Source organism: Bradysia coprophila, unplaced genomic scaffold (assembly GCF_014529535.1).
Source record: "Bradysia coprophila strain Holo2 unplaced genomic scaffold, BU_Bcop_v1 contig_93, whole genome shotgun sequence".
NCBI classification, from domain to species: Eukaryota; Metazoa; Arthropoda; class Insecta; order Diptera; family Sciaridae; genus Bradysia; species Bradysia coprophila.
The window spans coordinates 422287-450153 of NW_023504021.1; the positions used below are offsets into that span (position 1 = coordinate 422287).

At 38.2% G+C, this 27867-nt stretch overlaps 3 protein-coding genes and 1 long non-coding RNA gene across 5 annotated transcripts; 3 read left to right on the plus strand and 1 right to left on the minus strand.

The window, feature by feature from the left end:
- The first annotated feature begins 2334 nt into the window (after positions 1 to 2334).
- On the plus strand, positions 2335 to 2802 carry LOC119084737. The gene is made up of 2 exons (XR_005089127.1): positions 2335 to 2432; positions 2634 to 2802. It is a non-coding gene; the product is annotated as an uncharacterized LOC119084737 (long non-coding RNA).
- Positions 2803 to 22870: 20068 nt separating this feature from the next.
- Positions 22871 to 23640, plus strand: LOC119084766. The gene is made up of 3 exons (XM_037194831.1): positions 22871 to 23186; positions 23244 to 23428; positions 23512 to 23640. The coding sequence occupies exons 1-3, from the start codon at positions 23081 to 23083 to the stop codon at positions 23638 to 23640; spliced, it is 420 nt and encodes a 139-aa protein (XP_037050726.1). The 5' UTR covers positions 22871 to 23080.
- Positions 23641 to 23700: 60 nt separating this feature from the next.
- Positions 23701 to 25234, plus strand: LOC119084749. 2 transcript variants are annotated; one of them, XM_037194819.1, is made up of 3 exons: positions 23701 to 23825; positions 24240 to 24284; positions 24340 to 25234. In XM_037194819.1, exons 1-3 carry the CDS (start codon positions 23711 to 23713, stop codon positions 25053 to 25055), a joined length of 876 nt encoding a protein of 291 aa, XP_037050714.1. In that variant the 5' UTR covers positions 23701 to 23710; the 3' UTR covers positions 25056 to 25234. The 2 variants fall into 2 exon arrangements, with proteins under 2 accessions (XP_037050714.1, XP_037050715.1); XM_037194820.1 differs by lacking the exon at positions 24240 to 24284.
- LOC119084748 (protein ALP1-like) lies at positions 25181 to 27208 on the minus strand. The gene is made up of 5 exons (XM_037194818.1): positions 26938 to 27208; positions 26568 to 26872; positions 26277 to 26511; positions 25929 to 26217; positions 25181 to 25755 (listed from the first exon to the last, which is right to left on the minus strand). Exons 1-5 carry the CDS (start codon positions 26950 to 26952, stop codon positions 25280 to 25282), a joined length of 1320 nt encoding a protein of 439 aa, XP_037050713.1. The 5' UTR covers positions 26953 to 27208; the 3' UTR covers positions 25181 to 25279.
- Between the last annotated feature and the right edge of the window lie 659 nt (positions 27209 to 27867).

Consider the following 27867-nt stretch of genomic DNA (forward strand, 5'->3'; position numbering starts at 1 on the left):
CTAGAGACGACGGTAAAAGACCTGATGGTATGACAGTAGTTCCGTGGAGTCATGGAAAATCACTTTTATGGGATGTAACAATACGTGATACTTTGGCTCCTTCATACATCAGTGAATCCTCTAAGAAAGCAGGGTCTATTGCAGATAAAGCGGAGAGATTTAAGCATAATCATTATATACGTCTTAAAGAAAACTATTTATTTACCCCCCTTGCCTTTGAATCATTAGGTTGCATGGGTCCAGAAACAAAGAAATTTATTGACAAGTTGGGATCGTTGATGAAGAGAGCATCAGGGGAGCCACGTTCCAAAGATTATCTGTTGCAGAAAATTTCTATTGCTATACAAAGAGGCAATGCGGCATGTATTCTTGGAACTTTAGGAAGTAATAGAGCGGATGATTTTTATTTATTGTAATATTTGTTGATTGAAAAGATCGTTTTTTTATTGACTGCGCCGTATGCGAGCAGTCTTTTTTTTCGCTTTGAATAAATAAATAGACGTTCACTTTAAAAAAAAAAAAAGATTCACTGTATTTATACCCTGTTTCAAGGGTTGCTCGAATTGTTTTAATTGAATTGCATATTTACTTGATTCATTATTTTCTTAGAGTGAAATCACTCGTCGAACTCTTCATAATATTTTCGACAGAACTCTTTCGTCCTCCCTCGTGTAAAGTGTAAAATGTTTTTTGAATGAAATTTGAGGTTGTGTTTCGGTGTAAATTGTTTCGTCCGCGTTTCTATTGTTTCTATTGAATCTGAGGTTAAAATTTCCTCACAGAAGTTTGTGCTGCTCTGAATGGTTGCAGCCGGGATTACACGGGTAATCTGTTTATTTGAATTTTGTGCCATATGGACGGGATTTTTACGTGCGTTTCGTTTCTTTGATACAGAAGAGCCGATGTTTCTCGATTCAATAGAGAGCATTTCGGAGCACAGTGGGTCTGGCCTTTTGCATTGTCCGCTAGGCGTTGAAGACGTTCATTCAATCAAAATTTCGCCCATCATCAACAATGCAGCAGGCGCTGGCTCGATCGAATTGTCAATCAACTACGCAAGTGCAACAGTTCAAGACTCGATCCAAATTTAGTCCGACAGTGCACCAGGCGCTGGCTCGATCGAAGTGTCAACCAACTACGCAAGTGCAACAGCTCAAGACTCGATACAAATTTCGTCCGACAGTGCACCAGGCGCTGGCTCGATCGAAGTGTCAACCGAATACGTAAGTGCAGCAGTTAAAGACTGGATCCAAATTTCGTCCGACAGTGCACCAGGCGCTGGCTCGATCGAAGTGTCAACCGAATACGCAAGTGCAGCAGTTAAAGACTAGATCGAAATTTCGTCAAACATGAACAGTGCACCAGGCGAAATTTCGTCCGTTGTAGCGATCCCGGTGGACGATGATCATCAACAAGATTCACGGTAACAAAAAAGTGTAAATTTTGAGTATCGCTGAAGATTTATTTTTATTTTAAATTCATTTTCAGCTCTGATCCAGATCTGGAGGAGGAACGGTTAAGGCAAGTCGGCCATCAAAATACATAAGATGCGAAAAATCCTCAGAGCCGGTCACAACATGTCCCTGCCCAGAGCCATGTTTCTGGCAAAAACGTACGCGACCATCAGAACAATTGGTGCACAGAACCATCTCCATACCCTACAAATGGAGCGTGACGCGGCCAATTACATATTGGATCGTTCTTGTATGTGAATAATGTGACGGGATACTCTAACATTTAATTCGTAAGTTTGCTTGACTCAATGAGGATCTTTTTTTAATTTTTAATTACACAGCGCATAGGTGCGATCTGATTTTTCCCAAATCAATTCAAGTGAGAGCGCGAACGAGCTGGGGTCCAATTCAATCTGAAAGAAAATGTCCAACTGCTGTGTAAAAAAGTAGCACAAAGAATTGGCGTTTTCAGTAGAATTTCCAAGGACCTGTTAGAGATGTGCGGGCCGCCCGAAACACAACGATCCGACCCGGCCCAACCCGACCCGACCGGGTTCGGGCTCGAGTCTCAAAAATTCATCGGGTCCGGGTTTCAAAGTCAGCGATTCGGGTCGGGTTCGGTCGGGTCGGGTTTCAAGAAAAAATTTTACTCGTCCCGAGAAAAACAATTACGACCTTATCATCTACTTAAGATACACTCTGCTCCGCGAAGTAAATACATCTTCGATAATAACTTTGTGTCAATACGAATTTTTTGAAAAAAGTAGCTTCATCTTTTGGTGCCAAAATATATAAAGTTTAGATAGTCATTTAGTGAGAAAAGTCAATAAATTTGTGATTTTTTACCACCTTTTTTGAAGTTTTGAGTTTTCTCTGTGGGAAAAGTGTGTATATGTTTTGGCACCAAAAGATGAAGCTACTTTTCTAAAAAGTTCGCATTTGTACAAAGTTATCAAAATAGTTATTTATGCAACCGAGGTGCAAAGTACTTTTTTAGGCTCTAGATGTGTACCGCAGGCCGTGTGTCATAATGTACATCGTGAGCCTAAAAAAGTACTTTGCATCGAGTTGCATACAACGTTTTATGCCACAGAGGCATCTAAAGTTTGCAAATTTTGCATATTATGATGCTGAGTGGCATAAATGTCTTTTACTTCTCAGTGCTCTTAACTAATTTAGTCGTGATAAACAGATAAACTGAAAAAGGGCGCCCAAAGGAACTAAAGCTTATGATACATCATTCGAAAGGTGTTGGCCTGGAACTACTTTTTGTAGAGTATGAAACTCCATAATGTAGTGGAGTGATAGACGAAAATGTGAATTTTAGTTTTGATTATTTCTCTCAAGTGTGCTGACGTAAAACGAAGTGACTATTTGCACCCGGGTGCAAATAGTCATATAAAGACTATTTGCACCCAACTCCAATGGAAATCACGTTTTTTTTTAATGGAAATTATGAGAAAAACGTTACCATTTCACTGGAAAAATAAATCAGAAAAACTAACAGAACGGTTACAAGGGATTTTCCCCTTTTACAAAACGTAAAACGTTATTTAATAAAATGTAAAGCAAAAGGTCAAATTACACTTGATTTTCCCATTTACAAAACGTAACGAAAATTTTTAATTCCAGTGGGCTTTCTTCTTCTTCTTCTTTTTCAGCCTGTTTCTATCCATTGCTGGATGTAGGCATCTCCAACTTCTTTCCATTTCGTACGATCCATTGCCATTTGCTTCCAGTTTGTACCTGCAATATTCTTAATTCCGTTTGGCAATCTCTCTGGTGGTCTACCTATAGCTCGTCTTTTATATAGTCGCCAGTTCATGATCTTTTTGGTCCAACGTTCGTCTGTCCTTCTTGCAATATGTCCCGCCCAGCTCCATTTCAGAGATGCTATTCTTTCCATGACATCAACGACCCTGGTTTGTTGTCGATACCATTGATTCATCATTCTGTCTCTGAGTGTTATTCCAAGCATACTCCGTTCCATGGCTCTTTGTGTCACTCACAATTTATCTTCGGATGCTTTCGTTAAAGTTAACGTTTCCGCTCCATAAGTCAGCACTGGAAGGACACAAGTGTCGAAAACACCCTAGACATCGTTAAAGCACAACAAAAATAAAAGTGGGCCCAACGGACTTCACTGAGGGACTCCAGACTTCTGGGTAACTTTCCCGAAAGCTGAACGTACTGAAACCAATCGCACATATCAAATTCTAACCAACTAATCAACTTTGTCAACTAGGTTCGTTGCAGTAGATCGTCCACGCATAAAGTCGTGTTGTCTAACCGAAACGATACCTTGTCCGTCAGAGATTCAGAAACAATCCACCCAAAAAGTTTACCGAGGGTTGGAAGAATAACTACACCTTTGTAGTATTTAACATCAGACCTAGAACCGCTCTTGAAAATGGAAAATCGGAACCACGTTCGACTCCTTCCAGCAGGATGAAGGTTAAAGATTCAGAAGAGAAGAGAGGATAGGATGGACGACCATTGATGAAGGAGTAAAGCTTAGCAAAAAAAATCATATTTTCCCTGCATACACGTTCTTGCTCATTTGAGGGACATTGAGCTTAGGAAACCGTGGATTGCCCTCATAGACTTATGGCCGTCAAATCCTGCTCATCTTTCTCAATATACTAACGGTATGCCTGATTCTGCAGAGCAGAGAACACACCCTGGACACTTCGACAAAAAATATATGTGAATAGCATGAATAGTATCCAACCCTTGGCAGAGAACTCGGACCTCAGTGACTACGGGCAAAAAACAAGCCTGTCGGCCAACTTGCCAGAATCCTTCCGACACCTGTGAGCCCTGTTATACCTATCCTTCAGTCTCGTAAGGCGTCTAGAGTTCCAAGACCTGGTCTACCTCAGTGGAACAAATTCGTCGAAGCCAGACGAAGACAGCTCTTAAAGCCTGTCAACAAGTACGTCGATATCCACGCTACTTGAAAACCCTGCATCCCAATCAAGTTGAAGTGAGATACGAATTGAGCCTGTCAATTTAATGATCGACACTATAAATGGAAAAAAATCGTTCATGTTGAGGGGAAAATCATTTGAACTTTTCGATTTCATTTTCGCTCGAGGTCGCAAAAGATTTTAGTTGGCACGCCAATTCCATCAGCAAAAATTTCCTTGTTTTCCAAAAATTTTGATTTTTTTATTGAAATCAAAATGTCAAATTACAAAAATTAATCCAGTTCATAATAACGGTCTACTTCGCGCTCACAATTCATTGTGTGTCGGTCAGTTGCCATCCTCAAACAGCCAGAATTGTCCACACTTGCCAAACCAAAATTTGCGCGCAGCTTCTTCACAAAGTCATCTGTCAGTGTAGTCCCCAAGCCTCTCAATTCGACTAATTTTAAATAGCCCTTGTGATCATGCAAATAATCCAAATCTCTTACTTGCAGGTACCACGCTCTAATTACTAGCGACTCGAGTTTCGTGATGGATCCGCTTAGAAGTGGTCGCATTTTCAAAGCAATTTTGCACGTACGTGCCAACACTTTTAATTTTGCAAGATTTGGATAGGCAACAGATAATTTCGACAACCACTGCTGAAGGCACTGATTCCGGCCTATAACGTAAATTGATAATTCTCTTAGCTTTGGATTGAAATAATTGCTCAAGTCGGCCAAACGCTCGTCCCACATTGGGATTTCTAAGATTTCAACGAAATTGAAGCATCGCATAATCACATCCAGTTCTGCACTATTAAAGACACGAGACGATCTGACACGGAAATGGGTTAAATGTGGTGCAGATGTTGCCAATGCAGCAATAACGTCCACTGGCAATCCTGAATCCAACTCCAGGCTCAGCTTTTTAATTGGCAAGTTGTCTGACTCAGAGAGTGCTTTCAATTTGGCTGTGCTCTCGCTGTTGTAACATCGTATCGTCAAATCCTGCAAATTTTTCAATCGATGAATCTTTTCCATGGATGTTCGTGGAGTTGTTTTGATATTCATCGAGAGAATCTTCAATTCCGAAAGATCTGTGATGACATTCATAGTGCGTACATCAACAACTGATAGACCATATAAAATCAAAGATTTCAATTTCGCTTGGCTTGATAAAATAGTTGGCAACGCGTCGCTTTTTAATTTATGGGCCTCCAATTGAAGGGACTCCAATTTCAGTTTGTCAAAAATGTCCATGGCAGGAATGGTATTGTTCATTTCGATGCCTTCCAAGTTCAATTTCTTGATATTTAATTGCCGATGGAGCACATTTGTCAATGCATCCCAGTAAAAATAATTTACTTGCAGTTCCGTTAGGATTCCAACTGGCAGGCGACAAAAAACTCGAACAATCTTGTCGTCACAGCCGAAAATCGACAGTGTTTTTAGCTTCTCTAGGATTAAGTCATCGTTGTTGCTACGTCGTTTCTTCGATGGCTGGTCTTCGGGATATGAACGGAGTAGTAACAAGTCCAATTGTTGGATGTTTGGAGTTAGCGATAAAATCTCCAAAAATGTTGACTCGTCCATAGTGACACTTGCCAATTTTAGACACTTGATGGTCGAAGAAAACGTTTCAATCACAGAAACGATGCGTCGATGAACTTCATTCATTGAAGAAAAATCGATGTCTACTTTCGATATTTGTCGATTTGACGTTTTCATACTTTGCAGCGTCGTATTATCGATAAGGAAACGTTCACAGAATCGTCGATCAATACATAAACAAATGTTCGAATCATTTATTTTGCACACGACGCTATAGAACCGCTTGTTGACAAGTGAAATTTCGGCGTACGTAGGCACATAACCGAGTATTTTCATCACAATTTCCACTGGCAATTGATCGATTTTCATAATGTCCGAATTTGTAACTTTATTTTCACACTTTAAACTCGAATGATGTAAGAATCGTCGCACTCAATTCGTTTCGTTTTTCTCCCCGTATCGTCTAATGGGTGATGCTACAGCGCGTGTTTACTCGCTCAGATGTTTATATAAATAAAGTGAAATGTCAAAATTATTCAACGAAGGACTCTGGGTATTTGACATGGAGTGTATACAGTGGGGAATGGTTAACAGCACTACGTCAGCCGCTCATATCTTCGATGCTGAAATGTTCAAACGACAAATGAACTGATAATCAATAAACGGTGATTATGCCAATGAATAACCAATTTTATGGAAACTACGTCCCACCTTTTTTTAATCAATTTCCTAAAAAATTGTAAAATCTAGCACTTTAATATGTCAATGACTCCACGATTGGAGCCAAACGAGCCATAAGAACAGTCGGAGCATTTGCTGCGACTGAGCCCCATACGAACCCGTATATCTATTGTGTATGTGACCCTAGTGCGTCTGTCGCCCTACTTTGACCGTAAGCCTATTGCGCCCGTAAATGTAGTTAAAGTAAAATTATTATGAAATGTGTACAATGTACATCTTAGAAATTGCGCATAGCGCGGGACTATTCCAATGAGCGAAAACCTTCGGGCTATAGGGCGGCAGAGGGCGACAAGTGGATGAGTAGTGACAGGCCGCAGGGAATGAATGACACGTGTCTTGGTGCAAGCAGGAAAGTCTTTTGTTTTGTAAATTATAAACCGACTAGACCTGGATTGAATTCAATGCCCGCCGGATATTATCCGACTGCTGGCTATGGTATGAGGCTAGCGATGAGGTCGGAAACCGACAGGAAAGTCGTATGCTTCTATAAATGTAGGGAATGCGACTAGACCTGGTAGTACCCGTTTGCAGGCTTGCGACGTGGACCGTGCCTATTTTTGAGAGAATTCTGGCGAGTAAAGAAAATCAATTTCCTAAAAGTCAATTCCCTCAAATAGGCCCTGTGTGTATAAGTTAGGTGGAGGGGAGGTCCTGAAAAGGGCTTCTAGATTTTAATGATGACTGGGTAGTACAAAGGGTCCCCCTGTGTGCATCGATCAGAAATGATCAGCCCAAACTGACGAAATCTACTAAATCTACTCAGGGAGTCCAATTCGACGTGTTACAAACGTATGCGTAAACCTATGAGACCCCAGTACTTCGTACGAGTCTAAAAATTATAACAAACCATCAAAAGTAGATCGGAATGTCTGCTGTCTTCTCTTTGTGTTCTCAATTTTCTTTTGAGGAACAATTCATACGAGTGTGAAGCTTGCCAGAGCCAGAGCGGAGCGAGGGCCGTAATTCACATGAGTCGATTCATTAAAGATTAAGAATCTTGCCGCAAATTTATTTAAATTTATTAGAATTTTTTCTGGAGGGACCATTTTCCACTCCGCAACGGATCCACGCACGGATCCAAATTCTCCCGATACGAATAATTTTCCATAACGGCACCATCACCATTGACAACATTGTTGATTATCGATTCTTGATGTCGTTCTTCACATTTCATTTCATTTGAATGTTATTGAAGCGCCTGACGCAGTGCTGTCAGCAATTCCTAATTGTACAGACGCCATGACAAGTAATCCTTCATTTAACGAAGTTCGTTGAATAATTTTGACATTTAGCTTTACTTATAACCATATCAACTGGTATACAGATAGACGCATCGTCGCGTCATCTATTTATTAGAGTGAGAACGTGTGTTGGTATCTCCACATTAATATATTTACCTTATCGATAAGTGACCGATTATGAGTAGCGCACATTTTGTCAAGTCAGCGTAAGATTTGTCACATTCCATAACACATGTAAACTCATGTACATTTAACTTCTGATGAAAAGATGAAAAGAATCATTCTTATTTGTGGACTAAAACAGACAACATCTTTCAGTTTCCCACAACCCCAGACGTTCGAAAAGTGTACCCGCTTTCGGTGACTTTAAACTTTTCAGCTTGTTTGGGTTGTTAGACTCTGCTTCAGTCAGTTAATGCAACATATACTTATAAACTCGACGGTTACTGGCAATAGCGCACTAACGGAAGTTGTCGTTCAGATCAAATCTCTTGCCAACGTTAGCGCGTACCATGCCGTTTTTTAGATTTATCAGTTTGGGAAGATTGGGGTAGACCCAATCATGAAACACAGATACTATGATCCTTTGTTTCCTTTTCCCTATCATCATAAATCACGCGAATCGTCCTGTTTTCACCAGGAACTTGTCAAGTATGGCAGGTCCTAATGCTAACACTTCAGACGCATTTTTTGATCACTCGAAGGTATATTGTTTGCCACACATCAATAACTACGCTTTACAATACATTTCGTTCTACCGTAAGGAAATTCATCTTAAATATTGCGCATAGCGCAATTACGAAAGCCCGTACGAAGTACCTCTCAAATAAAACCAAAATTTTCGATGTAATTTTAGGAGCCCAAATTTGAAACTTTTTCTATCATCATGTCCGTTCATATGCGTGATATATGGAATGCCCGAAACACCCCACACACATAACAAATTACTTCTCTGTTAATAGAAACTCTCTATGTATCCTTTTTCGAAAGATATTTAAATTTCACAAAAATTCTATATTGCCGCTGGTAGCCATTTTGTTAGGACACCGGAAGTAGTTCTGACGATTTACATTCGTTAATACCTTTCAAACAAAAAAAAATCATGAAATTCGGTCAAAATACACCACGTTCATTGTACTGCCGAGTAGCCGGATATGAGCTCACTCCAAGCTCAAACTTTTTTTTCCCTGATTGGTACGTTCAATACCTATCTAATAAAGCAAAAATAATCGAAATCCGTTCAAATTTGGCCGACCTACGAGCAAAAACTGCTTCCCACTCTGTCACTGGTTCACACCAAGGGGTCTAACTCACGAGTCGGTCATCCGATTTCCATAAACTTTTTTTGTCGATTGGTATTGTAAATGACGTATTTGACGTATGACTTACAAGTGTAGCGTTTAAAATGCCGTAGATATCTTCGAAAAACCCTAAAACACTTATTGGGTCCCAGCTCAGGAGTGGTCGACCTAAATATGTCCATTTTCATATGGGTCTTGCCATTGTCATTACCCATCAGGGAAAAATAGAATTTTTCAAATCGGTTGAGCTTTACTCAAGTTATCGTGTACACGGACGGACGGACAGGCGGACAGACAGACGGACAGACATTTTTTTTATTGTATTGTGGATTCGGCATCTATAAATGCTTTGCCCTTACCGTCTGCTTCGAATTTCACATGTTACAAACGGCATGATGTTCTTGTAAGCCCCCAGTACTTCGTACGCGGCTAAAAATTAACAACATTCTATTAGGTGTTAGATTACTTTTCAAATCAAACGAAAATTAGGAAAAAAGGATGAAATTTAATCGAGTTGTATGCATAAGATACACATAGGGCCCTAGTAGCGGCCTTAGTCCAAGGACCCAAATTTAACAATTTTTTCAACAACATTCTATTCGACCTTCGATTACCTTTCAAATGAAACAAAAATTACGAAAAAATGAATTAAATTTACTCGAGTTCTATGTAAAATACACATAGGGCCGAGTAGCCTTTCACTTCTAAGGCCCTAACTCACGGTCCACTCATCCGATTTAAAAAAAAAACTTTTTTTCCTGGATTGGTATTGACAATACCTATCATTTGCCGTGTCATTGGGTTGTGATTTCCGCCATTTTAAGAAGAAGAAGAATTGCGATCAAGGTATATGACGCTCGTAAATAAGACATGTATTCTGGTTGTTTATGTTTTGACTCTTCTTCTTCTTCTTCTTCTTTTTCAGCCTGTTTCTATCCACTGCTGGATGTAGGCCTCTCCAACTTCTTTCCATTTCGTACGATCCATTGCCATTTGCTGCCAGTTTGTACCTGCAATATTCTTAATTCCGTTTTGACTCTGTAGTAGAGTTTGTATTTTTAGCCCCGTACGAAGTACGAAGGGGCTTATAGGATTACGGTGCCGTGTGTAATTGATGGAATTCGAAGCAGGCGGTAAGGGCAAAGTGTTTGCCTATGTTCATAGATAACGAATCCGCAATAAAAATTTTGTCTGTCCATCTGTCCGTCTGTCAAGTCGATATCTTGAGTAAATCAAAACCTATTTCAAAAAAAAAATCCCTGAAAGATAGTCGAAATAGTGAGGCTAAGTTCGAAGATGGGCGATTTTAGGTCGACCCCTCCCGAGCTGGGGCCCCATAAGTGCTTTAACATTTTCCAAAGATTTCTCTGGCCATTTAAGGGCTACATTTGTAAGTGATACATCAAATGAAAGGTATTTACAACACCGATCGACAAAAAAAAGTTTATGGAATTTGGATGACCGACTCGTGAGTTAGACCCCTTGGTGTAAACTAGGTACAGGGCGGCAAACCGTTTTTGATCGTAGGTTGGCCAAATTTGAACGGATTTTGATGGATTTTGCTTTACTAGAAAGGTATTGACCGTACCAATCAGGGGAAAAAAAGTTTATGAAATTAGGTTGACCGGAGCGTGAGCTAGGTCCCTTGGAGTGAGCTCAGCTTGGAGTGTTTTTATTAATGTCTCGAGTAAACTTTGACCGAATTTCATGCATTTTTTTTGTTTGAAATGTACTAACGAATGTAAAGCAGCCGTACTACTTTCCACCTCCTAACAAAATGGCCGTCGGCCGCCATATTGGATTTTTGTAAAAACAATATAAATCGGTGAAAATAATTCTTACAAAGTTATTGATCAGTGGGAAGTGAGTGGTTACGTGTGTCGGTGTTTCAAGGATTCCAAATATGGATATCTATATATAAATATATATAGTATATTGAGCTATATAACGGTATAGATAGTTAATTTGAGCTATATACTAGCATATTTATCAGTAAATTGTTTATTTATAGGTAAATATAGGTTAATATAGGACTGAGGAAATTTTAGGTCAATTTGAAATTTGTGTTACGTTTGAAAGGAACATCGTACGGGGCTTCGTAATTGCGCTATGCGCAACTTTTAAGACATACAAATTTCATAAGAAATTTTCATAAGAACGGACAGACGGACAGATAAATTTTTTATTGTGGATTCGTCATCTATGAACATCGGCAAACACTTTACACTTACTGTCTGCATCGAATTCGATCAATTACACACGGCATCGTAATCCTATGAGCCCTAGCGGTAGCCTTAAAGCATGAAATAAAAAAGAGCATCTTCTAGAAAATGATCGATGGGCTCTGCCGTTTATGGAACACTTATGTGATTTTTGGATAAAAATCTACATTTTTAAATCGATCTACCCTAATGGGGCATAAATGAAATACAAAAACGATCTGTAGCGTAGCAAGACGCTGGTTTATATTACAATGTTTTGTCATAACTGTTTCAATTTGCTTATACAGGAACATCACGGGTTGCAAGATTCGCTAGCGGCCCATTCGATCGTCTTCAATGGTTTTCCCTTCCGGAATGATAAAATAGAATTTGGCATTCCACATATACTTATCGCCTGTAGTGAGCAGCGTGAGATTGAGTATGTAATTTCCAACCGGAAGAAAGACATAATCAAACATTGCGCCATTGATTGGCATGTCTTTAACACGTATCCATCCCGAATACGGACAGATCAATTTTCGAAATGAATATTTATTCACTGTTGGCATGATAAAATCCATGAGTTTTGATGGGGTCTTGCCGCTGACATAGTCACACATATTAGTCTTTATGTCAACAAGAAATATTTTGTAGCCGAGGCGGAATTTGTAGTATAGCTGCACATGACCAATGACTGTGTCAATTTCTTTCGTTACGAAACTGTTGATGGTGAAGGATTTTTGAAGCCTCGTTACGAAATTCAGTTTGCAGGTAGCGTTAGCCGTGAATTGTGGATTGAATTTACACACCACATAGTCGATGTACACGTGTTCCTAACGTAATATGTTATAAGAAACTAAAATCATTTCAATTAGAGAGGTATAACGTTTACAGTAGCCTGTGCTGCTTCCGATGACCTGATGATTGCAGCAGCAAAAATGATTAACATAAACGCACACCTGCACGATTCCATAATTGCTTTATAACTAAAATTGAAGCTGGGTGGCTTACGCATCGAACGGATGCTGTAAATACAGCAATTACTGGAAGCAATTATGGATTGTTTTTTCAACAATTTATATCATCGATTATGAGAGCAGGTCATGGTGTTTGGATTTAATCTGTGAATTTCATTTTATTTACCAAACAATTCAAAACATCAATCAACATGCAGCTTTAATCCAAACCAAAATCTCTAACGAAAACATAGCTAACGCCGACCCGTACGAAACACCTATTCGTATCAAAAGCCTTTACTGTGAAACTATTCATTTATTTTACTTCATTCTCTACTGAAAAGCTATTCGCCCTTTAAAATCACTTACATTATCTTTCTTTGCCTTGGTAACATATACAAATAAATTGCCGGAGGCAATATAGACAGCCCCGTACGAAGTCAACTTTCATAAATTCCTATTTAAACAGCTATATTTACCTATATTTTCCTATAAATAAACATTTCACAGATGAATATGCTATTATATAGCTCTATATGCCTGTATATAGCTCAATATAGATATATATAGATGTCCATATATGGAATGCCTGAAACACCCCACACACATAACAAATTATTTCCATGTTAACAGAAACTCTCTAAGTACCATTTTTCCCAAGATATATCACTTTTATTAAAATCCAATATGGCCACCGGCAGCCATTTTTTTAGGAGATCGGAAATTTTACCGACGCGTTACACTCGTTAATACCTTTCAAACAAAAAAAATTCATGAAATTCGGTCAAAATTTACTCGAGATATTGACAAAATACTCCACGCTCACTGTACGGCCGAGTAGCCAGATAAGAGCTCACTCCAAGAGACCTAGCTCACGCTCCGGAGAACAAAATTTCAAAAACCTTTTTTTTTCCTGATTGGTACGGTCAATACCTATCCAATAAAGCTAAAACAGACGAAATATGTTCAAATGTGGCCGACCTACAAGCAAAAACTGCCGATCGGTATTGTAAATACCTTTTATTTGACATATCACTTACAAGTGTAACGTTTAAATGTCCGGAGATATCTTCGAAAAACCGTAAAGCACTTATTGGGCCACTGCTCGGGAGGGGTCGATCCAAAATCACGCATCCGATTTTGAAAAATCTTTTTTTTCTCGTTTGGTAATGTCAAAAGACAGGCTAAGTTCGAAGATGAGTGATTTTGGATCGACCCCTCCCGAGCTGTGGCCCAATAAGTGCTTTACGGTTTTTCGAAGATATCTCCGGACATTTAAACGTTAAACTTGTAAGTGATACGTCAAATAAAAGGTATTTACAATACCGATCGACAAAAAAAAAGTTTATGGAAATCGGATGACCGACTCGTGAGTTAGACCCCTTGGTGTGGAACAGGCACAGGGCGGCAAGCAGTTTTTGCTTGTAGGTCGGCCACATTTGAACATATTTCGTCTGTTTTAGCTTTATTAGATAGGTATTGACCGTACCAATCAGGGAAATTTTTTTTAATGAAATTATGTTCTCCGGAGCGTGAGCTAGGTCTCTTGGAGTGAGCTCTTATCTGGCTACTCGGAAGTACAGTGAACGTGGTGTATTTTGACAATATCTCGAGTAAATTTTGACCGAATTTCATGAATTTTTTTTTGTTTGAAAGGTATTAACGAATGTAAAGCGTCGGTACTATTTCCGGCCTCCTAACAAAATGGCTGCCGGCGGCCATATTGGATTTTAGTAAAACGATATAAAGTGGGGAAAATGATGCTTAGAGAGTTTCTGTTAACATGGAAATAATGTGTTAAGTGTGAGGGGTTTCAGGGATTCCATGTATGGACATCTATATATACCTATATACAGCTATATTGAGCTATATACAGGCATATAGAGCTATATAATAGCATATTCCTCTGCGAAATGTTTATTTACAGTGAAATATAGGTAAATATAGCGGTATATAGCTGTTTAAATAGGAATTTATGAAATTTGACTTCGTACGGGGCTGTCTATATTGCCTCCGGCAATTTAATTGTATATGATAACAAGGCAAAGAGTGGATAATGTAAGTGATTTAAAAGGAAGAATAGTTTTTCAGCAGAGAAGAAAATGAAGTAAGAGAAATGAAGAGTTTCACATTAAAGGCTTTTGATACGAATAGGTGTTTCGTACGGGTCGGCGTTAGCTATGTTTTTATTTGAAGATAAGCGAAAAAACACCGCCAAAGACTGTCCCAAGCCAGTTTGAAAAAGAGTGGAGGGAATGAAGTTTAACGAGGACGTAGCAGTAAATAAGATAGGATTAGATAGATCAATCTTAAGGTTGAATGAATCGTGAGCTGGAAGCCGAAAGAATTGGGGTTCAGGAAGCCAAAGGATAGAACGATCCCAGAATTCTTATTAGCTACTAGGTTAAGCTTTTAAAGGACGAATAACCTTTTGCTCAGATAGGTTCAAAAGAATGGGCAAAGCTTTATGGAAAAGAATGTTCAAAAAGAGTAACACTACCCCGTCGGGCACTGTGCACTTTGATAGGCACGGTGGTCCCGGAACGTGCAGAAATGTGCGGGTCAGAGCTCGAGGATCCCCCGGTAATCAAAGTAAAGCTTTCATACTCACCAACCCGCAGTAGCAAGCGTGGTGTTTTAATGCTAAAAACCTTCAAACGAAGCCATAACGAATTATACATTGCCACATATAATGCCAGAACATTGTCGACAAGACAAAAATGCAAGAAATGGAAGAAGAGCTAGAAAAGATAAAATGGGATGTTGTGGGAGTGAGCGAAGTGAGAAAACCTGGAGAGGAATGCCTGAAATTACAATCAGGGCATACATTCTTCTACCAAGGAAGTGACAGTCAGATGCTGATGCACGGTGTCGGATTGTTCATAAACAAGCGGTGGTCGGATCGCATAATTCACACGAAAAGCATATCCGATCGAGTGATATACGTAAGCCTGAAGATAAATAACAGATACAGTGTCAAATTAATTCAGGTTTACGCACCCACGTCCACTCATGATGACGAAGAAGTAGAGAGATTCTATGAAGATGTCGAGAAAGCTCTGGACGAAAACCCTTCACATTACCAATATCTAATCGGTGATTTCAATGCGAAGCTGGGAAAACGAGAAGAAGACTCCGAAGTTTCTGTTGGTAGTTTTAGCAACGACCAAAGAAATGAGCGTGGAAATACTTTACTCAACTTCTTACAGCAACACAATTTGTACGCAATGAATTCATTTTTTGCAGGAAAGCCTCAACAGAAATGGACTTGGGCTAGTGCAGATGGTGTAACGAAAAATGAGATCGATTACATCATAACTGGCTGTAAGTCAACCGTTAAGAACGTTACGGTCCTAAACAATTTTTCAACCGGTAGTGATCACAGAATGGTTCGTGCAAGAGTCACGTTAAATACCAGATTTCAAAGATCACAACTAGTTCAGAAAAGTGAAAGGATTGACGTACAACGGCTTTACACACAAAATGAAGAATTTGCTACGAAAATGACTGCCGAATTAGATAACGTCAACAATCAATGTGAAACATTGGACGAATTGAATACCAAAATCGTCGATACAATAATGGGTTTCATGAAATCCAAATGCAAATCCGTCCAAGGGAAAGAATCAAAACTCAGCAGAGAAACATTAGACCTGATCGCAAGCAGAGCAGAGTTGGTAAAAAACGGAGGACGAGATTCGGTGGAATACCGGAACCTGTCTAAAAGTATCAACAGAGCAAGGAGATCAGATGAAAGAAAATATAATGTCCAATTGGCTCAAAACATAATTGAAGCTAACTGCAATATGAAAGTCCTACGGAGAAAAATGACAAACGCCAAAAAAGAAATCTTCAAATTACGAGACAAAACAGGAACGATCCGAACGGATCGAAATGCGATATTAAACATTGCAACAGAATTTTATGAGAATTTGTTTTCTTCAGCAAGACAGAGCCCAACGGAAGAAACCGAAGATAGACCAATAATAAGAAACGTGGGATCGGAGGATATGCCCGACATAACTGTTGATGAAGTCAAAGCTGCAGTAGCCGAGATGAAAAACAAAAAGTCTCCCGGAGAAGATGGTGTTCCAGTGGAAGCCATTAAACTAGGTGGAGACTCATTATTAAAGGCAATCACGGCTTTGTTTAATCAATGTCTCCAATGGGAAGAAGTACCAGAAGCCTGGGAAAATGCGGTAATTACGTTGCTGCATAAAAAAGGAGACATAACAAAGCTGGAAAATTACCGACCCATAAGCCTATTGTCAACACTCTACAAGTTGTTTATGAAAATCATTACGAAGAGGAACACTAACAAGTTCGACTTCTACCAACCTGTTGAACAAGCTGCTTTCAGATCTGGTTTCAGCACAAACGACCATTTGCAGGTGATGAGAACGCTTATTGAGAAGTGTCGTGAATACAACATCGACATAGTCTTGCTATTCATAGACTTCGAAAAAGCTTTCGATTCAGTGGAAACATAGTCGATATTGGACGCATTAGACGAATGTAGAGTAGACTCAAGGTACTCCAACACAATTCGATATGTGTACAAAAATGCTACTTCATGTATAAAACTTCATAAGAGCACGGAGAAATTCAGAATTGGCCGAGGTGTAAGGCAGGGTGACACCATTTCACCGAAATTATTCACGGCGATTCCGCAGAGTATTTTTAGGAAGTTATACTGGAGTAAAATGGGAATAAAGATAAATGGAGAGTACCTGAGCAATCTCCGCTTCGCTGATGACATTGTACCGATAGCAGCGAATCTAGGTCAGGCTCAGCTTATGCTACAACAGTTAAGTGAAGAGGCGAGCAAAGTTGGCCTCAAGATGAACTTATCGAAAACAAAAGTCATGACCAACATCGGGGACGATAGAGAAATCAAAATTGGTGACACTGTCATTGAACGAGTCGACAGCTATGTATATCTAGGACATAAACTCAAGTTAGGTCTGGACAACCAAAATGCAGAAATAAGACGTAGGATTGGTCTTGCATGGGCAGCGTTCGGAAAACTCAGACTAATTTTCAAAAGCAAAATGAATAATAGTCTGAAACGCAAAGTTTTCGACACTTGTGTCCTTCCAGTGCTCACTTATGGAGCGGAAACGTTAACTTTAACAAAAGCATCCGAAGATAAATTGAGAGTGACACAGAGAGCCATGGAACGGAGTATGCTCGGAATAACACTCAGAGACAGAATGACGAATCAATGGATTCGACAACAAACCAGGGTCGTTGATGTCATGGAAAGAATAGCATCTCTGAAATGGAGCTGGGCGGGACATATTGCAAGAAGGACAGACGAACGTTGAACCAAAAAGATCATGAACTGGCGACCATATAAAAGACGAGCTATAGGTAGACCACCAGAGAGATGGACAAACGGAATTAAGAATATTGCAGGTACAAACTGGCAGCAAATGGCAATGGATCGTACGAAATGGAAAGAAGTTGGAGAGGCCTACATCCAGCAGTGGATAGAAACAGGCTGAAAAAGAAGAAGAAGAAGAAAAAAAAGACCGCTCAAATTGCACAGCCAGTAAAAAATCGTTCTTTTCAAAAACAGAAATTACAATAATTAAAAATCGTCCACTCTATTCCTTCCCAACGTTCAAAGAATGCATGCTGCGTTTCCCCTTCGAATAAGTTCAGTATAATCGCTCGTTTTTCGTTCGAACTGTGGCCGACTATAACTCAATACCGATTCGTGTTAGGGCGCTTCCTTCGGTGTCAAGGTTTAAAGATGCTAGTGTGACGTTGTAGATCTTGGTCGAGCATTTGTTTTATGTGCTGCCACCTACGTGCTCGGTGTTTTCTGTAACTGTTTATCATTTTTTGTTCTTTCTGTTGTTAGGCTTTTCTGGGGTGTGATGTGATCATCAGGTTGATGATGGTGTGAGTAAGTTTAAATTTATCTTAAATTTTTCCTTTTCTGAGTTCTATATTGCTTCGTGTGCAGTTCTCTTTTTTTCTATTTTATTTTATAACATCTTTTAATTGAGCTCGAAGACTTTTAGTAATTTCTTTTTTTTTGTCATTTTGTCATATGCGTTAATTTTCGTCAGTTATGTTTCGCAATGAGCATTAAGGTAAATGATGGAGAGTTGACCTAAATTGACAAGACCAAACTTTGAACTTGAATTTCTCATCGATTTTGGAACTATGTTACATGGAACCACTTTTATTTAAAAGATTTTTCTTTTGTTTACTTAATTACCATAAATTTTATTAATTATTGAAGATTTCGTATAACAAAGTTAATTAATTTATAAAAATTCAGAGTTAACCTACGTGAACCGTGAGTTTTCCGATTTCAAATAAATTCAATAAATCGTGAATTGTCCTATATGCAAACGTCATAAGACAACTCGCGGTTTATTGGATGGTGAGTTGACCGATCATTTTTTCTTTATACAAATTTACACGGACAACTTAAGATCACTTTTCTACTAGGTCAACTCTCCATCATTTACCTTAATATAAGGTGTTTCCTTTTGTTCACTTGATCAAAAAATTTGAATTTGAATTTGAATAGCAATTGAAATTGTTTGCAATAAATAATCTGTTGAACGCTTTCCCCCTGATTCTTTTTTCTTCAATGATCCTAATTTCGTGACAAATTGTTGCTGGACCCATGCAACCTAAAGATTCAAAAGCAAGCGAGGTGAATAAATAATTTTCTTTAAATGTTGAAATTAGCATCGGCACTAGCTTACCACACAAAATCAACTGGACACCAATTCAATTTTGACTCAATGAAGATTGTTGACAGAAATTCAAACAAGAAAAAGCTACAAATATCCGAAGTTAACCACATCATCATGAACGGCGACCGAGCATGTAATATAAAACGGATTCCGCACATACAGCCCCTACATATTCGCCGGTCCTTAAACACTACGCTGGTAACAGTGTTAGGCACACACACACGAATTCGACCAGTCATGCAACGACGATCAACTGACAGTATACGACAAGTATTATTCGAGTTTGATTGCTGAAGCATTTTCGATTTTCACGTTAATTTTTCGGTCTGTTTTGTTTTGGATTTTCCGGAAAATTGTTTTTTGTTTTTAATTTAATGGTCGTTGTAATACGTAAAGTTAGTTTGACAACTGTTCCTTAAAGGAACTAAGATTCCAAGGTATGTCTTATTAGAATGAAGCAAATTTGTAAAAAAAAATGTTTTTCATGTGACTAAAGTTCAATGTCTTCTTTAACCAAATAAAGGCCCTGAAGATGACCTGGATACAGGTCGAAACGTCGGCAACGTAAAACAATAAGTTTTCGTTTTTATTGGCTTTGAATTCCTCAGCGATACAACACTTCACATAATTTTCATCAACCTAAGCCAGCAATACAACATCACCAAAACAAATTTTCTTTAAGTTTTCTATAATGATTATGCTTTAATGTCACGAAGTGACTATTCGCAGTTATCTGCAAATAGTCAATATTAATACTATTAGCAGATAACTGCGAATAGTCAATATTTATGCTATTCGCAGTTATCAATTATTTCAAATAAGCTTATGCTACACCACATTGAGTTCCTTCGTGAAATGTCTAGGTATGTACACCATTTTGCCCATTTTCAATACAAAATTCGAAACAATTAAAATCGATCGTAACAAATTTTATTTTTACAGCGATCAATCCTTGTTTTTATAGCAATTATAATAACTATTATTTTTAATCTGGTCAATTCTTAATTTCCAGTGGTCAAAATTTCTCTGCGATCATTTTTATATTTAACTGCGATCGTTTTTTGATTTTCGTGAGAGCATTTTTTGTTTTCTCTGCGATCAAAATTACATGCCATTTGAAAATATCGCAGTTGAAACTTTACTATATCACAGAATGAAATCTAGTACTTTTTATTATGTGTATTTTAGTGTGCTCTTCGGATTCAATTTGTACTAAAAATACACTTGTAGGTGGCGTCAATTTTCTATGAAAGATCACGAGCTGTCACCTCATTTTTGTCTCTCATTATTCGTGATCTTTCCTAATAAGTGTTGCCAGCTTCGACCTAAAGTGCCATTTTATAACGGAATTGATTGAAAATTGATACAAAAATGGAATTTTTTGCATTGAACCAAGAGTTTGACGATTTCGAATCTGTGTTGAAAGCAAAGAAATTATACGAACAGTCAACTAAAACAGTCCTAACTATTAACAGCAGTAAACCTATTGTTGGTGATGGAGACATCAAGAAAGAAATGGTTTATGAGCGGCTGCTGTATCGTTGCAAAGCCGGTGAGGAAAGGCAAAGTACTATCAAAGGATTGCGTGCATCGTCGACATACAAAAAGGGATGCCCTGCAAAGGTTAGGTCTTACTAAACTCACATTTTTTGATTTCAGAAATGTCTCACAGATAAATCTGTTATCTTTACAAATAGATCCGGCTAGCCCTCGACAAGACTAAATTGATCGTGAAGGATTTAAATCTCACTCACGAGAACCACAGTGTGGACGATGCTACCTATAAGCATTATCCAGAAAATATTTGCACAACATTCAAACTAACGTTCAACGACGCAAGCAAGGCCCAAATGATAAGGACATTTTAGAAAAATTACTCGAACGAATGGAACAAATACAGGATGCCTACGTCCGGGTTGTTGCGAACGCAGAAAATGAATTGATTGGTATGTATAACTGCGAATAGCATATCATACGCCCTATCTTCGTCTGCGTGAGCACTTTATTTGGTATCAGGGCTGCCACTCCTCCTAAAACTCCTTAAAAACCTAAAATTTCATAATTCTCCTAAAACCTCTTAAAATCTCCTAAAACTCCTAAAATGGAGTTGCATATTTAAAATATATTCAAGAAAAACATTTATAAAATAAATCGTAAACGGTTCGATTTGAATTTTCGCTCCTTACAAATACGAATGTCATAAAAAAGAAAGACATTAGTGTTGCTAGATGTTTTTTCAGCGATGCTGTTTATATGTACAGCAAACTTTATTTACAATAGAATGATAAAAACATCAAGTTCTAACATTTGAGTTCACGCGAGTGCTGGAAGTCTGCTGTAAATTTGACGATTTTATGATTTTTTTAAAAAATCTTCTTTGTTTACGTACATACCGTACATGTAAGTATTTTTTGCATTTTTGAAGAGCAGAAATTCTGAAATAAGAATGAAACGAGTGGTTTAATAATAACTTTACAATGCGACGAAAACAAAACCATGCTGTTTGTTCATATAAAAATTTCGCATTGTGAACTGAAAAACGGTTTCTTTTAGTAATTTTGTTTGTTATTATTTATTTTAGTCTAAATGAAGCGAAGATCTGTTCCGAAAACTGGTCTCACTGCATATTTTAACCGTAAACCAAGGCCTAAAGTCTCCGTTGTCTACCTATCAGACTCTAGCGAAGACGAAAATACAGGCAAAACTACTTCATCAAACAATTAGTGTTGCGAGAAATCTTCAGCACCACTGAAATCCATCGAAACTGATACAGCTACTGTATCAACAACTCCATCGCCGATTCAACCCATAGCCACAAATTCCGATACGCCGACTGCAGTGTCAAAAATTTTTTGCCGAAAAACTATTTTAAATTTGTGAGCTATTAGGTAAAATGTTGTCCACAATATGAATTTCAGAAGCGTTGAGTTGACATTCCTATTTGTAAATTTTGAAGGTAGAATGGGAAAATATAAGACCTCCTACTCGACCGACTGGCAGAAAGACTACCAATGGTTGAAAAAAGGTCCAGATCCAACAATGGCTTCATGCAAAATCTGTGATTTTTCATTCAGAATTGATAACTCTGGCTTGTGTCAAGTGAAATCTCACGAAAAATCGAAAAAGCATGTACAATGCTCGAACACTCTGGCTGGTAAAAATTCTCAAAGCACGTTTCGTGTTGGTACAAATGGCGAATTGGAAATGTCAAAGGGTAAACATTTTATTTCTGTTACCGACTGAAGCTTTTTCTATCTATAAATTTCCTAAATTTAGGTCGTCAATTTCTTTCTGATGAAGAGAAAATGAAGAGCCGAAATTATTTGGGCACTAAAATGTATTCATTCGGGGTTTTCCTTCGCCAGCAACCAGGGAAACAATGAATTATTTTCGAAAATGTTTCCAGACTCCACCATCGCAGCCAACTTTAAGATGTCGAAAACCAAATGCAAATATTTGGTTCAATTTGGAATATATCCATGGGTCATGGAAGATATGTTGATGGATTTCAAAGAAAAACCATTTTCCTACAAATTTGATGAAACCACAACGTCGCAAGTCAAAAAGCAATACGACGGGTATGTTCAGTACGAATCCAAACGTTTTGGCAACATAGTTGATCGGTACTGCGGATCTTTATTTCTCCGCCATTGCAAAGCAATCGATTTGAAGAATCATTTCTTTCATTTTGAACGTTTGCTACCATGGGATATCAATTTCTTGTTACAAGTCAAAACCGATGGGCCCAATTTGAATTTATCGTTTCATAGACTCTTGCAGAGTCAGCTTAGAGTCAGACCACATCGAAAATTTCTGTTTCGAAGTGACAGTTTTGACATTGACATTTCTGACGTTCTCATTTTTGACATCTGTAAAATTTCGCTCATAACCTCAACTGAAAGCGTGTAGTGTTGAACACAAAATTTGTTTCAATTGAATTCGCTAAATATTACGGTGTTTTATAAAAATTGATTTGTTTGTGAGTGATAAAAAATACCCGATATGTCTGCTGCAATGGTAAGAGTGACCCTTTACAGCCCTGGACGAAGGCTGTACAGTTTCGCAATAACAAAATGCCAAGAAAATGACGACATTGTTCGCAGTAAAAGTGAGTGCTTATTGTTTGTTAGTTAATGCCAGAAACGATAACAAAATATTTTTGTAGATGGACCCAAAATACTCCTCGAACATTTGGAGTTACTAAAGAAAAAGGGTTTGGAACCCTTAACTGATGAAGAGATTAAGGTATCCATTTTACTGTTTCATTCATTAGTCGTGGTCTTAGATACTGCATTCCTTCGATGCATTACCTATACAGACACAGATTGCACAAATTCATACATTGAGCAGGTTAGTTAACGGAATATTTGAATGATCACAATAATGGAACAACAATTTATTCGCTTCTTCATTTATGTATTTTTCTCTTTAAGACACTAAACCCACCGCCTCAAACGAATCAAAACACAGTCTCAAAACCACAAGTTCAAAAAAGTACTGACGATGTAGCCCCAGAAGAAGTCGACAATTACGTTCACGATGATAATCCTCAGGTCAGTTGAAGATATACACAATTGTATTGTATCCAATAGAAACTTTTTAATATTTTAGGATCAACAAACTGAAGATAATATGCCATACGACTCTGGAGCAATAGAAGCCAAAATCAAATTGGCTGAATGGAAGCGTAATAAGATAAAAAGCAGCGCAAAGGAGAACTCAATGAAAAATGTTCCTCTGCAGCCTGGTAAGAAATTAGTGAATTGTTTTGCTTACTAAAGAATGTGACTGTGACACCTCACGTAATCAGAGATGCTGTTTTGACCTCACGAACCCGATCCTGCTATTAAAAAAAATACCAAAATCAAACAACTGAATTTCGGTTGATATAAAGTAGTTGGAATTCGTACGTTAATTAATTGAAGACACTTTCGGATGTGGTGTTCACAATCTAAATTTTTTTTATTCATTTTTCAGTGTTGAACAATTTAAGGTTTTTTATAAATCGAGCTCGAACATTTTCTCCATCTTTTTTTTCCATTGTCGGTTTGGGGAATTTAATTTTTCAAATATTGCCATTCAGTTTTATATTTCGTTACCCGATTGATTTCTATATTTGTACAACTAATAAAGCGATATTTTCTATTACTATCCCTTACAGTTCGCAAATCTCAGACAAAATTACAAATTACCGACAAACCTCCAAGTAATGAACTATTCAATTGTGTGAAATTTTGTATTTGAAAAATTTATTGTTTTAGCTCAAACGAAACGAAAGGCGCACAATTTGTTGCAAGTGAAGGATGTCTTGGACGACGAAGACTTGGTATACGACGTGGAGCATCTTGTGTTGGAAGAAGTGCTGGCACGTCCTCAGCTGTATAATTATAAATTGGACTTAAAGTATAGAAGTCCTGATTTGGTGGCACAAATGTTCCAAGCTATATCCGACCATATCGACGAGCACATGGGTTTACAATTGGATTGGAAACATATACAAAACACTTGGAAGCATTACTATGCTCTGTATTTGGAATATTCTAACAAAACGATCGTTCCCAGTGGTTCCGGATCCAATCGAATACCAAAAATGCCTAAGCATTACGCATTGTTGACGCAGCTGGACAGTCTAAATGCAAAAAGAAAACAAATTTCGTCTACATCGCCTGAAGGTTTCAAATTAGAACCTCCAAAATCTAAAAAATCCAAAAAGGACGATTCGTCGATTGCACCATTCCTTGAAAATGCTAATAATATCTTAGCAAAGTTTCAAAATGCATCTGACGTACCAGCAGCTTCAGCAACAACTTCTCTTGCGTCACAAATCGAGGGTGACCCAGATCAAGCTTTTTTGTTAACCATTTTACCTGATTTAAGAAAATTGAGCAACTTAGAGAAGTTGAAATTCAAAGAGGATGTTTATATGAAATTGAACCGACTATTGCAAAGTCATGAAGGGGAGGAATGTGAAGATTGAATTTGTAATTATTTTTTGCGACAGAATTTGAAATTTTTTTTTTTTTGGTAAACTCAAGAACGGAAGGAATATGAATGTTGAATTTATAACTTTTTATACGGAGAGTCTATCCTTGTACTTCAATCAATTTGAAATTTACTTTTTCGTTTCTTAACTTTTAATAAAAAATTTTACGAACACTTCAATACATCACAGTTTCAATAAAAACGGAAATCTTTCGCAAATCAATGAATAAACTGGTCCTGCCAATGAACTCTTCCGCCAGTCGTGAAGTATTCAGCTAGCTCATCTCTGATGCTTCGAGCTCGAGTCAAAGAGTCAGTGTTATCGAATGGTGGTGTAGTTCCTTGATCCTGGAAATAACTTGCTAACTCATCTCTGATGGCTTGCGGTGACCTTGGAATAGGAGCGTTCGGACCTGGTGCTTCAAACACTGATTCCATACCTGATCGCATTCCCCCATCATAAAAACCATTTTCTTGTAAATCACCTGATTCATTTTCTGATATTCGGAAATTGTGAAGGCATACAGCAGCCATCACAATCAAGTCAACGGTTTCGGGAGGTGCATTGATTGATGTTAAGAAAATACCGAACACTTGAGTGAATATGCCAAAAGTGCACTCGATTATTCTCCTAGCACGAGAATGTCGGTAGTTGAACGTTTTTTGGGTGTATGTCAGCTTGCCGGTGCCGCGGCCTGAAAAATATAATTTAATTAAGACAGGTAGGAGTGCAGGTGTACAGGTGGAATGAGTTTATGAAAGGATAGGTGCGTAATATGCAAAACATTATCTTAAAATCTGATTCTCGTTTACTGATGCATACTTCTAAGTTCCTAAGAGAAATAGATGAGCTTGTTTACAACTTTACCTGGGTAAGGTACCATTAAGTACGGTTGAAGACCAAACATTTCATCGCCAAGCAAATAGTGCGGGATTTTGGGTCCATGCTTAATCTCCCTTTCGCCAGGAAGATTCAAAGTCCCGTTTAACAATTTTTGTCCAAATTTCGAATTGTTCAGAACAACAGCATCGTTATTGCGACCCTGGCATCCGACATCGACTGCTAAAAATCTATACCCAGGATCGGCGACACCCATCATTACGACGGAAAAGAAACCTTTATAATTGAAAAACTCTGAACCGCTATGTTCTGGTTTCTAACGAAAAAAAATTTCAATCAATTTTTTAGAAGTTTAAAATTAACTGAGAAGTATACCTTGATACGGATATGTTTACCATCAACGGGCCCACAGCTATTCGGTACATTCCATCGACTATTGAAGCCGTCAGCAATTTTAAGCCATTTTTCCGTATCAAGGTCTGGGAGCATTGTTGGTCTCAGTGCATTGTATATTGCTGCCAGTGTCTCAGCAATAATTTCGCCAGTTGTTGATTTACCCAATCGGTAGGTGTATGATAGAGACTTAAATGACTCTCCAGTCGCCAGATATCTAGTTGTAAATGTTATAAATAATTTGTATAAGATTTACGTTTCCTCTTTACAAACCTAAGTGTCACTGCCAGGCGAGTTGATGGATTGATTGGTTCTCGGTTTGAGTAATGTGTTATTAATGGACCAACGAGTGTGAGGAGTTTGTCAAACGAATCAGGTCGGAATCGTAAAATTGATGCGAAGCTTTCCTCGTCCGATATTCGCATTTGTTGTAGAAGTTCGTACTGGCCATAAACGGAACGCTGATTCACACCCAAATGTGGCCTCTCCCACCATCTCCTTTTTCTCTTGTTCGCTTCTTCGATTGCACATACGCCAACTACAACAACTGCCAAACTCGCAATATTCTCATTTGTTATCTAAAATGCACAACAAAACTAAAAAACATCGTCTTCCGGGACTGTAAACAAAGGGTCACTCTTACCATTGCAGCAGACATATCGGGTATTTTTTATTAGTAGAAGTGTTCACATTGATTTTATTTGTTTTTTCAAACTTAATTTATCACTCACAAACAACTCAAATTTTTATAAAACACCGTAATATTTAGCGAATTCAATTGAAACAAATTTTGTGTTCAACACTACACGCTTTCAGTTGAGGTTATGAGCGAAATTTTACAGATGTCAAAAATGAGAACGTCAGAAATGTCAATGTCAAAACTGTCACTTCGAAACAGAAATTTTCGATGTGGTCTGACTCTTAAAGAAGATCACGACAAGACGGTTGTCGACATTGGAACGTGTAACTTGCATAAAGTTCATAACAGTTTTTCGGCGGCATTGAAGACATTAAGTTTCGACATCGATGGATTTGCGTATGATGTGTGGTATTTCTTTAAACACAGTAGCGCACGGCGTGAAGACTACAAATTGTTTGAACTCATAACCGAGATTGAAAGTCAAGTGATTTTGAAGCATGTGTCATCGTGCTGGTTATCGTTAAGACCAGTTTTGCAAAGAATAATATCTCAATGGGAAAACTTGAAAGATTACTTTTTGACGTTTCTTCCGAAACAAGAAAATTTTAGCTCAAAGGTTGAAACCACTGCAAAATACCAGTCGATACGAAGAGCACTTACATCTACTACAAGCGTTCTATACATGACTTTCGTAGTCTATGCTGCTGAACTGCTAGAAGAGTTTCTAATTTTGTTCCAATCGTCGAAACCACTGATACATGTCCTGTATCCGGCAATCGGTGACCTCTTTTTCAAGCTGATGAATAATTTCATCAAGAAATCTGCATTGGTTGGCAAAGATGGTGCTCGGCAAGACGCAAAGGTGTTGGGGAAAGTGGACGTTGGCGATAAGAATAATCTAATATCGTTGCACGATATCGAATTTGGACACAA

Bases quoted from the DNA above. Each gene is read 5' to 3' on its own strand.
- LOC119084766 (XM_037194831.1), top strand. From the start codon at position 23,081: ATGTCTGCTGCAATGGTAAGAGTGACCCTTTACAGCCCTGGACGAAGG. The intron at 23,187-23,243 runs GTGAGTGCTTAT...ATATTTTTGTAG, and splicing joins CGACATTGTTCGCAGTAAAA to ATGGACCCAAAATACTCCTC. The intron at 23,429-23,511 runs GTTAGTTAACGG...TTTCTCTTTAAG, and splicing joins CAAATTCATACATTGAGCAG to ACACTAAACCCACCGCCTCA.
- LOC119084749 (XM_037194819.1), top strand. From the start codon at position 23,711: ATGCCATACGACTCTGGAGCAATAGAAGCCAAAATCAAATTGGCTGAA. The intron at 23,826-24,239 runs GTAAGAAATTAG...TATCCCTTACAG, and splicing joins AAATGTTCCTCTGCAGCCTG to TTCGCAAATCTCAGACAAAA. The intron at 24,285-24,339 runs GTAATGAACTAT...TTATTGTTTTAG, and splicing joins AATTACCGACAAACCTCCAA to CTCAAACGAAACGAAAGGCG.
- LOC119084748 (XM_037194818.1), bottom strand. The intron at 26,512-26,567 runs GTTTGTAAAGAG...ATTTACAACTAG, and splicing joins CGCCTGGCAGTGACACTTAG to ATATCTGGCGACTGGAGAGT. The intron at 26,218-26,276 runs GTATACTTCTCA...TTTTTTCGTTAG, and splicing joins GTAAACATATCCGTATCAAG to AAACCAGAACATAGCGGTTC.